The 12,483-nt window shown below is 34.5% G+C and overlaps 1 protein-coding gene across 1 annotated transcript in view; it reads right to left on the bottom strand.

Annotated features, from left to right (window-relative positions):
* Positions 1–9,186: 9,186 nt before the first annotated feature.
* Positions 9,187–12,483, bottom strand: part of LOC118748675 (eukaryotic translation initiation factor 4B) — a 94,767-nt gene continuing 91,470 nt past the window's right edge. Inside the window, exon 3 of the mRNA XM_036483291.1 lies at positions 9,187–9,307. Within this exon, the coding sequence (XP_036339184.1) occupies positions 9,292–9,307 (16 nt within the window). The 3' untranslated portion in view covers positions 9,187–9,291. The remainder of the gene's footprint in view (positions 9,308–12,483) is intronic.

The following is a 12,483-nucleotide window of genomic DNA, read 5'->3' as shown; positions in this document are numbered from 1 at the left end:
CTTATAGAAGTTTTAAATCAGAGGTTGAGATTGGTTGATATTTTCCTCTTAATAGCTAGTGTGGAAACAATATTATCTTGTAAGGGCTTTTCACTATTTTTACGTTTTGTTTTTTTTGAATTTTTATCGAAATCTAGGAGGTATATTGGCCAAACTGACTTCAAATTCGAATTCTGCGGGTCGAAATACATAACCATAGGTAGGTCCGTTCAAATGCATATCTCACTAATCTGTTTTGTTGTGTGCCGGTGTATTCGACACAAATTTATCAAAGCATCAGTATCGTTTACTTACTGAGGGCCATTATCTAATGTAAGCAGTAAAGTTGACTTTACTAACAGGGCAGATAAATTGTTCCTCAGTTTAAAGTGTTTTGGGGATCTTATCTTACCGGTAAAAATAAATTTGTTATACCTAGAGTGAAACTTCACTACATTTCCGAGAGTGAAACTTCACTACATTCGTCATATACTTTCAAAGGTTGCAATGCCACATACGCAAATATAGAGCAAGAGCAACTGTTAGTAAAAACCAAAACCTTGGTGGAAATATCTAATATATCTGGCTCATGAACCAAAACCGAACCAAAATTTAAAGTTGGATACACATTTTTAGAGGTTCCATTGGGTGAGCAACAATTTAGCGATTCGAGAGATGAGAAAACGAAAACTCGTATATCGAGACAATAAAGTGGCCGGTAATCTAAAGGTTAGATGAGGAAACGGCCCTAAAAGTTGTTGGCCTGATCTGACTTTTTAACATTTTTTTTTATTTTATACATATATTAGGTGCCTGATTCGGATCTGGCGTCAATACAGTATATACATAACGGACTTTATATTTTTAATTCATCCCAAATAGGTAAAAAAGTTTTAGGTATGCAGGTATCTTTAACCGTGCGCAAATGCTTAAAAAGTATACCAGAAATTGACGAAAAATTTAACGATTTTTTAATTATATGGTTGGTAGGCGTGTTCGCTATTCGATCTTGCCCATTTTATGAGCAGAAGTTGTTAGCCATTCAGACATAATTAGTGCAAAATTTCATCCCGATATCTATCTTAGTTCTTAATATAATAATTAAATTACCCTAATAGAGCAGATTGGACCACTGTGCGCCGTCGGTGCAATGATTTCGATAGCACAACAAACGCCATCTCCTGGGCATTCCCACAGCTTGCCGACACCAGCTATTAATTACATATATCACGTGTGAATGCAACTACGGCTAAATTTGGTTGTAATCAGTGCAATAGTACCATGTCATTGGCAACAGCACTAAAGGCTGCTGGCACAAATAAATCGCCTAGAGATATAGCCAACGAAATAAATAAACATGGTGTTCAATCGCTACTTGTGGCTTAAACTGAGGTTGGAAGTGCTTGCTTCATTTATGTGTTTCTCAAAAGGTATACAGTTTATGGTTATGTTAGTGCAAAAAAGTACAACAATTTGTATATCAAATACTAGCTGTACCCTGCCACGCTTTGCTGTAGCATATTCCTGTTATATGGATGATAAATTATTAACTAACCAAAGCATATGTTTCATGCTGTTGGTTATGTAATAAGTACTTCTGTCCGCAATCCGCATCTAAATCTAAACCATACTTTTCCAAAGTTCGACCTGGAGCATTATTGATTGTGATTCCGAATGCCAATCGAATTGGGAATTGCAATCTATTAAATTGAAATGGTGTATCGGTCGGTATCATGGGAATTCTTCACCTTTGAAAGGCCACGTTAAAATCTTTGCTTACACTACGTTCTTCATCAATTTCTTTACTGCGAGTCACGTGCCGTTGCAAAGTCTTGGCTGATTAATATTCCGCAACATGATAATTGTCACACCTATTTTCAATTTCAGTATGTGGGGTCTCCCTCGAAGATCAATCGAGTTCAAAAATTCGCTGGATGGTCTTTTTCCGCAACGGTGTTTATCGAAGTATATGCAATTTCCTCACGTTGAATGCTGGATTGAATAACATTAGTGGTATTCACCAAAGTGAGCAAGTGGCCGCCTGGCAGTCTGGTAAAAGAGCAGATCAGCTTAAGCAACGACTGTTGTCAATACCACTATTATTTAGTTGATAGTCATTCTTATTCTTCGCAGCAAGGATAGCCCGTTAACTGAGCCAATCGTGATTCCTATAATTAATTTTCTTAATAAAGAAACATTCTTTCGATCAGTTCTCCTTTCTATGTTTCTAAGTTACAAAAATTATCAGGCCATAAAATTCGTATTAATCTTTCATTGACTGGCAGCTTCCCGTTCCGAATCTCCAGTAATTGTCGCGAGAATAGGCTGACTTCCAAAACGTCAATTGCTTTGCATACGTACAAAGTAGAATGTCCCATAACGCCAAACTACAAAATGTTGACAATGTATACTTTTCCAAAAGGCATTCGAAAAGTTATCGAAACGCATCGCTAGAGCAATCTGTGCACCAGAAACAAAGTTGATGCTTCGTTTGTTTTTGGTTACTATTGCTGTTTTAAAAACGGAAAATTCAGAAAAATTGTTCAATGATAAATTGAATATTTAAAATATGCAATGTATAAGGTTGCAATATGTCGCAACTCTGCATATACAAACAGTGTGAATACCGCAGTATAACAGTTTCCAAACATTGCATGGATAGGTTTTGGACGTCAGCCATACTTCGGCTGCAGTGTATGTATGTTCATCTTGTCGCAATGTTGACTATTTCAGGCAAGCATTTATCTCGCCCGCTAGTGTTAATCGAGAAACTACAGAGAATGTTTGCGTAAAATCTCCTGCGAGCAATATCAATGCATTCCCGAATGGTTGAACGTTTCCACGCAAATCTCGCAACAATCGATCAAGAACCTCAAGCGATTTTTTATGTGCTATGGTGCACTCATCCTAAACAATGAGTTAAAATTTGTGTTATATGTAATGAACCGTCTCCGTAGATTTCCGGGCGTCTTGATTTCCTCGAAGCCTTTTTGCTAAGATCCAAATAAAGATCACCACGACTTCACATCCTAGAAGGCAGTTCTCCGAATTGGTTTAGGGGTTAAGGAGCGAGGCACTCTGCTTAGATTTACCAGCTAGACTTCAGCGTATACGGGTGGGAACATGCTCCTACTCCGACTTTTCCTCGGAACCATAAAAAAAATTAAGCAGAGGTTTACAGGTTACTCATCAGAACCAATGATAAAAAAATTTGAGACCGTAGAGAGTTAATCATCAGAAAAAAAACGTTAACATTATTAAATTACCAGAACCTATTAAAAACTAAACTGAATAACCATCACGTCACCACGGAAACTAAAAGTGTTGTTGCACTTCCGTCTCTACCCACCCAACCTGCTAAAAGGAAAAAAAATGGTTCTTTTAGCCCAAGTCATACCCATCAATGCCTCAGCAGCAAATATTGAATGAATCTACTCCATAATTTCTTTAAAACGCTATACAACCTTACTTTTTATTTCATACTGGCTTAAAACTACTTACCCAACTAATTTGGTTAATAGGTATTTTCAACTTCAAACTTATGTGTGTGACAATTTATATGTACTAACAAATTCTCTTTACTAATATGTACTTTTGTGTACGTTTATCTAGTTCTTTGAGATCTTTATTTTTATGTTATTTTTTTTCATTTTTGTGTATTTCTCTTACTAATCTTACAGGTTTATGTTAAATGACAGTTCTCTGATAACATTATTCGGTTTAACAAAATTTAATTTCCATGTGTCTTACATTTCTAACCTTCATACATCAAAATTTGTACGTATGTCTGTATATATGTATCTTCGCTCTTACTCTCTAACAAGAAGCTCTACCATACAATGTTCAAATTCATTAACGCATTTTGGTGAGCGAGTGAGTGAGACCGAAATTCCGTATTTCCTAATCTTAATTACCCTTACTCTACCTACACTGAGGGAAATAATGCATAGTAAAAATGATTACTTTATATTTGATTATCGTTTAAAAATGTTCGTATTTAAAAATAATATTTTCATACAAAATTTATTACGCACGTATTTGAGTGTTCACATCTGAGTATGTATATGTAAGTGTACATACGCACCCCAAGCATGCAGAGCGCCGCTCTGAGAGCCGTGACAACACACACATACATACATAGTACATACATATTTATCCGTACAAATCGCGTGCTGTGGTGTTGATGGATATTCATCATTTGAAAGCAAATTTATATGGCTGGGTGTAGCTGAGTGCGCAAAGATGCTTGCCACAAGTTGTTGATATCCGGAGATGGTCGGGTTCGAATTCCACTGCCGGCAAGATGCAAATTAATTTTTTTTTTAGTTTTTGTCTTGATTATTCACTTCAATATGCGCGTAATTGAATTGAAAATTTACCAATATACAGTACTTTCGTTGACGTTTATAGTAAGATCATTTACGTTTCTATTTGATTTTAATATTATTTTCCCTCAGTGTACATATGTCTAAGCCGTACTTGGTTCTCGCCCAGCTTATCTGCTGGGGAGAGCTTTCCTCCTACTCATCACACTTCGAATTCATGTACATATGTTTGGGTGTGTTTAATAATTACGCGTACTCGTATGGTCGTGGCCCTATTTCAGAACTTCTTTTGGTAAACCAAAACTAATTTAAATTAAAGAAAACAAAAGATATTAAATATATACTTTAATAAAAAAAAAATAAAAGGCTACTTCCTTCTTATCGCCCTAGTTACGTAATTCATTAATTTTTCATATAATGCAATATTTTATAAATTTTTTGTTTCCTTAAATTCGGTTTCCCTCACCTACATATGTTTGTATTATGTATGTATGTATAAGAATATACATATTTACCTATAGGTATACTTGGCCTATCAGTGGTTTGGAAATAAAAAGGTGAATAACTGGTATAATGTTACGACTTACCGACTTCTCCTCCTTCCGCTGGCCAGTTGATGGGGATGATGACGGATGAAATATTATTGCTGAAACAAGAATCACTTTTTTTCTACCACATTAGGCACTCCTACCTTAGTTTAGTTTTTATCTTAAACGTTTTATTTATTTAACTAAATATTATTATAATAATTTTTTTTTTCCTTCTCAGTCAACTCCCTACTCACTCGCTAATTTATATGCGTGTTCTTTCATATGTACATTAGACTGCTTCACCAAAAAATGTTGCGGTTTTTCCGCCAGGATTACAAAATCTAATATATTTTAAGACGTTCACCAAAATATTTCGGAAAAATTTTAAGATTTAAGTGAGCTGGACCGATTTGAAAATACCTCCAAAAATGGAGTTTTTAATGAATAAAAATAGTTTTTTAAAGAACTTTTTGAAAAAGCCCCTTCAGATGACAAAACAGATTAAGCTTAAAAAATCTGCATAAAAATATTTAAAAATATTTTTAACGCAATCGTAAGAATGAGATTTTTGATGCGGTTTTTTTTTAACTTTTTTCAAAAATTGATTTACGAAAAACTTGAATAACTGGCCCAAAACTACTCTGATTTAGACTTATGGGATCTCAGTAGAGAGGTATTTTCACACTGTTTTTATTTCTATCCAAAAAAGTCATTTGTGTCCCAATTTTTTTTTTCAAACACCAAAACATCTTAATTCAACTTTGAATGACGTTCGTTCATCCTACTTTTCTCTTTCATCCTTTGAATGAGTTTATTAGCAAATAAATAAAAAGGGTGAGAAAATACCTTTCTTAAGTCTACAACGGAAGAGTTTAGGTTCAGTTATTCATGTTTTTCTTATACCAATCTTTGAAAAAAGTTAAAAAAAACAGCATCAAAAATCTCATGGCGATTCCGTTCAAATTTTTTTTATTTTTTTTAAATATTATTATGCAATTTTTTAAGCTTAAACCGTTTTGTGATTTGAGGAGATTTTTTCAAAAAAAATCTTTAAGAAACTATTTTTATTCATAAAAAACTCCATTTTTGGAGGTATTTTCCAATCGGTCCAGCTCACTTAAATCTTAATATTTTTCCGAAATATTTTGGTGGACGTCTTAAAATATAGTAGATTTTATAATTCAAATGGAAAAATAGTACCGATTTTTTTTTGTATGGGGAGTCAGATGCAGTCTAATGTATGTACATACTAGGTAACTTTTTGTTTTCTCCATTATTCATTTTTTTTTTTAAATTTAATAATTTAAAGTTGGGTAACGAAAATAAACTAATTTTTTTTCCACGGCGTTACAAGATCTTTATGTTCTCACACTTTGTAAATTTTATTAGTATTATAATTGTTATTTTTAGTTAATTTTTTTTTTTGTTTAATGTTATTTTTAAATTCTCATATACATAGGTAGTCCTTCGGCTTTTGGGGTGGTTTAACCTTGCCCTTAGCTTTAAAATTTTCAAGACAGTTGGTTCCGTTGTTGGTACGGCTCACTTTTCCGCCTATAAGCTGGTGGTCCACCTTCTGGTCTGGGTTCCCCGCTCCTTCCTTCCTTAGTCTGACACTTGGAGGTTGGCTTATAATCTTTCCTGGCCAAATATCGTTTCCCAGAATTCGCACCGGGAGTTATACCATAAGTATGACCTCGGCTGGTCCGGACGCTGTTTTTTTTCTTTTTTTCGCGTCACGGCTGCGATTGTTCTGCGCTATATTTAATGATTGCAACTCCCGGTTTCCTATTACCGGACTCAAAAATTCGCGCTTCACGGGCCGACCGTCTTCCTTTATCGTCAAACAGCAACTTCCCAATGCCTTCTTCAAATTTTCATATCCTAAGCTCGGCTTGGAGTAGGATCACGCCACCGCCACAAGAAAAAACTTTGTTTACGAACTATATAGCGAAATTTGCTTACGAACTAGATATCAAACTTGTTTACGAACTAACTATTTTGCCCAAAAAACTAGTTTACGAACTATTTATTGCCTGCTATTGTAGCTATGCTTAATGTCCGGTATCAACCAAGCTACGCTTTATCATACCCGAAGGCTTCTTAACGTGCTGTTTGCTGTCTTCTTTTCTCGGGGGGTTTCCTCTCTGTTATCATCTGTTCCCACTGCACATGTCTTCGAAATTATGGTAACAACATGCCTTTGTATACATTTCCGCCGCCTCGCTTACGCCCAAACCTCAATGTTAACTACAGATTTTAACATGGACACACATACCGATTTATTTATTTCCGATGGCTACCGGAAAGGGATGTTGCCCAAATGTTCGCCGCATAAATCTCCACTCTCACAAATACTATTTCCATACCGGATTCTCTGGAAATATTGCACGTGAGAGTTTTGATGATTTATATGTTCAATGGCAGCTCAAGAGCTGAATTGGCAATGCTTCCACCTGGTAACAATTTCGCAGAAATTCCAGACGAAGCGATAGCCAAGGTAATGAAATTTTTTGATCGAACCGTTGCCAGAATCCATCTCATAAGGAATATTTTCCTAGTTCCTACTGGCGCATCCGAGAAGATGGTCCCCATCATTTATCATTTGCATATTCTTCTTCTACTTTGGCTTTGTAATCGCCTAAGCCATTTTGGCCGAGACCGACTAAGAACGTCAGTCATTTCTCTCTGTGCCAACTTGGTCTCTCCATTGCAGTGGGGGCTCCCTATTCCTCTGCTACCACCAGCGGATTTTGAGTTGAATTCGTTCACACCTGGAACTACGGTTCCTATTGGACGGTATGTCTAAGCCAGCGGAGTCGCTGTATTTTCATTCGCTGCACTATGTACATTTCGTTGAAAATCTCATACAACTCATCGTTCCATCGTCTACGGTAATCCCGACTCCGGGAGGACTTTACTCCCGAATTGCCTACCCAGTCCAAAGTAGCACTTGTTGGCAAGGGTGATTCTGCGTGAGTTTCCCATGCTGATATTCTTATCGGTGATAATGCTGGTTCCCTAGTTAACGAAATTTTCCACTTTCCTGAAATTATAACTGTCAACAGTGATGTGGGCTCTAACGCGCGAATGCGCTGACTGTTTTTTTTATGACAGGAGATACTTCGTCTTTCCCTCGTTTACCACCAGTCGCATTCGCTTTGCTTCCTTATCCAGCTTGAAAAAGGCAGAAGAGACTTCGCGATTTTTGTTACCGATGATGGCGATATCATCGGCACACGCCAGAAATTACACGCCCTTGTAAAAAAATGTTCCTGCATGGTTCAGTTCTGCAGCTCTTATGTTCTAACATTTGCATCATGCGATCGTAAGTGCCCTTCTGCTTTCTCTTAAATTTGGGAATTCTTGATCGGGAACAGGAGTTCACAATAATGATAATCATAATCATAATAATATTATCTCATGTTATTCAAAATTTCTTTACTCGCAATATACGTAGTAAGCTATGGCGACCCCAAACGAAATTGTTTACGATTAAAACTTAACTGATTTATAATGCTTGGGAATGGTGTCAACAATTTTAAGCTTTCATTAAATATTTTTTAAACAGTTTTCATGCGATAGTTTTTTGTCTCGTTACTCTTTTATCATTTTGTTATTTGTTTCAATAGTTTTTAGCCGACTTCAAAAAAAGGAGAAGGTTATCAATTCGTCGGAATATTTTTTTTTATGTATGTTACCGCATAACTTTGGACCACGTCAACCGATTTCCAGGTGATCCCATACTAATTTGGTTTAGATCCGATCATTGGATCATGAAAAAATTAACGGTACTATTAAATTTTTATATGAGAATTGGAATCGGTATGTTTTTTGCTTAAAAATTACTTGTTTATTATTTTTTTACATTAACTAATTTGTGTACCAGCTCTTCGTTGATAATATGATCACTTCGTTTGATAAGATGTTGTAAATTCTGTATTTATTTAAACTGTTCGGATTTTTGATAAGTTTAAGATTAAAAAAAAAAATCTTTAGTAAAGCTTTCCCAAACACTTTTCGTTTGGAACCAGTTACGTAATATTTCATTTAATTTAATAATTTTCAGCCTGTACTTTTAGATAGGTGATAATCCTTTTAAAAATATTTCCAAATCAAGATTTTTTAAATACCATTCGCTTGGCACCCATATTGTACCTCAAACATATTTTCGATTGTAAGTCTTCTTAAAACTCTTTAGTTTGATACCCACTGCAATATTTTATTTATTTAATCAATCCAAGACGGTCCACCTTAATGCTTAATAATATACATATGTAAGCACAAATGTACACATGTATTTATGCGAAACTGTCATAGTTTTTTCCCGCCAAATTAACAACCTTTCAACTTCCCATCCAAACAGTTTTACTGCTTTGAGGTTGAACTAAATTCTATTTTCCCGTATTCAACCAAGAACGATCATCAGCCACCACCACTTATCGTCCGTATCCGCTTTACATTTGTACATATCTATAAATAAATAATAATAAATGAGACACAAAGGACAAATTTTTCGTTGGTTTATTTATTTTATAGCTTTACATTGAAAATACATTGGTGCAACCTGCGGCAACATACTAAGCTTTCGAGTTCAAATTTTCAAAAAGGTGGCAACTCAAATATCCCTCCTCAAATATATTTTCGGCCGTAAACCTTAATAAGAATCTAAAGCTTGTTACCGACATTGCAATATTTCATTTATTTGATCAATTTAAATGAATTAAAAATTTCAAATAGTTGGCAGACCTCAAAAATATTTCCTACTTCATAATATTTATTTATTTACTTCATTTATTTTATCTATTTAACTGAACTCAAAATTTCAAATAGATGGCAACCCTCCTCAAAAATATTTCCAAACGTCATATTTCCTAGATCTCTTTAATATACCTATATTGTAATAGGTCATTCAATTTACTTCTAAATTGAGTTGAATTTTCAAACAGATGGCAACCCTCCTCAAAAGTATTCCAGCAGATATCTTTCTTAACCCTATTTAATTTTATTCCCACCTTGCAATATTTTATTTACTTTATCAATTTAATTGAGTTAAAATTTTCAAATAGGTGGCACCCTCCTCAAAAGTATTCCAGCAGATATCTTATTTAACCCTATTTAATTTTATACCCGCATTGCAATATTTCATTTATTTTATCAATTTAACTGAGTTAAAATTTTCAAATAGGTGGCAACCCTCCTCAAAACTATTTCTATCATCCATCCTTCTTAAACCTAGTTAATATGATACCCATATTATAACACTTCATTTATTTTATCAATTTAATTGAGCTTAGAATTTTAAAAGCAGGTGGCAACCCTCCAAATTTTTATGATATAAATGATCCTGGTATTATACCGAATACAAAAAAAATAATATTCAAATCGGTTCAGCGGTTCTGGAGTTTTGACGATCGTGACATACGAACATAACATTTATATATATATAGATTTCTAAATGAAGATTTCTCATAGGCCTTTAGTTTGGTGCGGATATTATAACGTTTCATTTATTTTACCAATTTAATTGAGTTAAATTTTCAAACAGGTGGCCACCCTGCTCAAACATATTTTCTACTGTAGCTCTTTTAAAAACTCTTTAGTTTGCTACCCACATTGCAATATTTCATTTGTTTAATCAATTTAACTGAGTTAAAATTTTCAAATAGGTGGCAACCATCTCAAAAGTATTTCCAAAAGTCTTCTTTCTTAAACCTTATTAATTTGATACCTATATCAATTAAACTGAGATAAATTTTCAAACAGGTGACAACCCTCATCCTTGAACATATTTTCGGCTGTAAGCCTTCTTAAAAATCTAAAGTTTGATACCCAAATTACCGTGTTTCATTTATTTTATCAAAATAACTGAGTTTAAATCTTTAAAGATGTGGCAATTTTACTCAAAAATATTTCCAGCAGTTATCTTTCTTAAAGTTCTTAAATTTAATGTCTATATTGTAATATGTCATTTAGTTTATCAATTAAATTGCGCTAAATTTTTTAACAGGTGGCAACCCTCCTTTAAAATATTGTCGACTATAAGCCTTCTTAAAACTTTTTAGTTTGATACCCACATAGCAATATTTCCTTTACTTTATCAATTTAACTGATTTAAAATGGGTGGCAACCCTTCTCAAAAATATTTCCAACAGTTATCCTTTTTAAACCTCTTTAAAGCTCTCTGATAAACAAAAAAATTTCAGGTAAAAGTGTCACCGTTTTTGAAATATTTAAATTTTTTTGAATTAAAAAAAATCGTGCCTTTTCATGTATTTTCTTTAACTGCATCTACAAACCAGGCTATACTTAATAAATTTTGTATGTAAAATACTTCCAGATAGTTGCTTCTCCATACTCAAATGCAATGTGGTTAAAATATATTAAGTAGCGATGAGCCGGGTATCCGGTAGATATCCGGAATCCGGCTTATTTGGCCTTTTTTTCGGTTATCCGACTATCCGGCCTTTTTTCGGTTACCCGACTATCCGGCCGGATACTGCTTAAAATCCGGCCGGATTTCCGGATTTCGATTATAGAAGATTCTATGTAAAAATATAGTTCAGGTATTTTTGTTACATCTTCGTAATCAAATTTAATAGTATCTAATTAGTAATTAAGAGTTAAAAATTTATATATTTTTCCCTATGAAAATAAGCATTTCCGCAACCCCGCTCAAGAACGCATTTCAATTTTCAACATAAATGCTACCCGGTGCACTAAACCAGACCTGGGCGGCGCCTGCCCCGCGGGCATATTCACATACACGCTCTGCTTTAGAAGGCAGCGAAAGCTTCATTCAGCCGCACGATCCTGCAGAAAAAAATTATCAATTGATAAAAAATAACCCACTTGTAGTTAGCATTTTGCCGGGATTTCTATAAAATATATAACTTGTAGTTAGCTACAAAAAGCTAGCTTGAAACTAGTTGACAAGTAATGCAGGAGTAATGAAGGAGATTGTTTTCTTTAAACGCGTTTCTATTTAAATAACTTGCACTTCGCAAATACTTTTTCGAATTGAGGACAAATAAAAGGATGATCGAAGTTTCATATTATCACTTTGAAGTTATGTCTGACGGAGTGGAATATGGGACCACCTGCAGCAGAATATGAAAACAAATATGAAATGTAATAAAATAAATAAAGTAAATAAAAATAAAAAAAATATTTTGTTTTTCCTATTTTATATATTTTATGTCCAAAAGTAGTTAATTACAAGTTAGTTACATCAAATGCAGAGGTAACCACCCTTGACTTTTTCGCGGCCATCGCCATAGAAATATAGTTAGCTTTCGTCAAAGAAAATATACAGATAATAAGTGAATTTTAGCTCCTTCCTAATCAACTTAAAGTTACCTTATAGTTAGATTCATTTCCTCCAGGGGACTTGTTCGCACGCACACAGTGACATCAATTGCACGCACACTACACTCTGTCGAAGCTGCCCACCTCTGCACTAAACACTATTTTTGAGTTCACCGAGGAAGGTGGTTCACAGAGATAATTCATTGCCAAAGTAAAAAAATGTTTGGAAATTCTTTGCGACTATAATAATAATAGAATTGGTGCTTACACATTTGTTAGTGATTGGCCGGGCTGCTCCTCCGATTTGTGGCGTGCGCATTGATGTTGTCAAACAAGGGGAG

Source organism: Rhagoletis pomonella, unplaced genomic scaffold (assembly GCF_013731165.1).
Source record: "Rhagoletis pomonella isolate Grant_MI unplaced genomic scaffold, Rhpom_1.0 Rhpom_scaffold_00001, whole genome shotgun sequence".
NCBI lineage: Eukaryota > Metazoa > Arthropoda > Insecta > Diptera > Tephritidae > Rhagoletis > Rhagoletis pomonella.
Note: the sequence above shows the minus strand (reverse complement) of the source record. Positions and strands in the feature narration are given on the sequence as shown.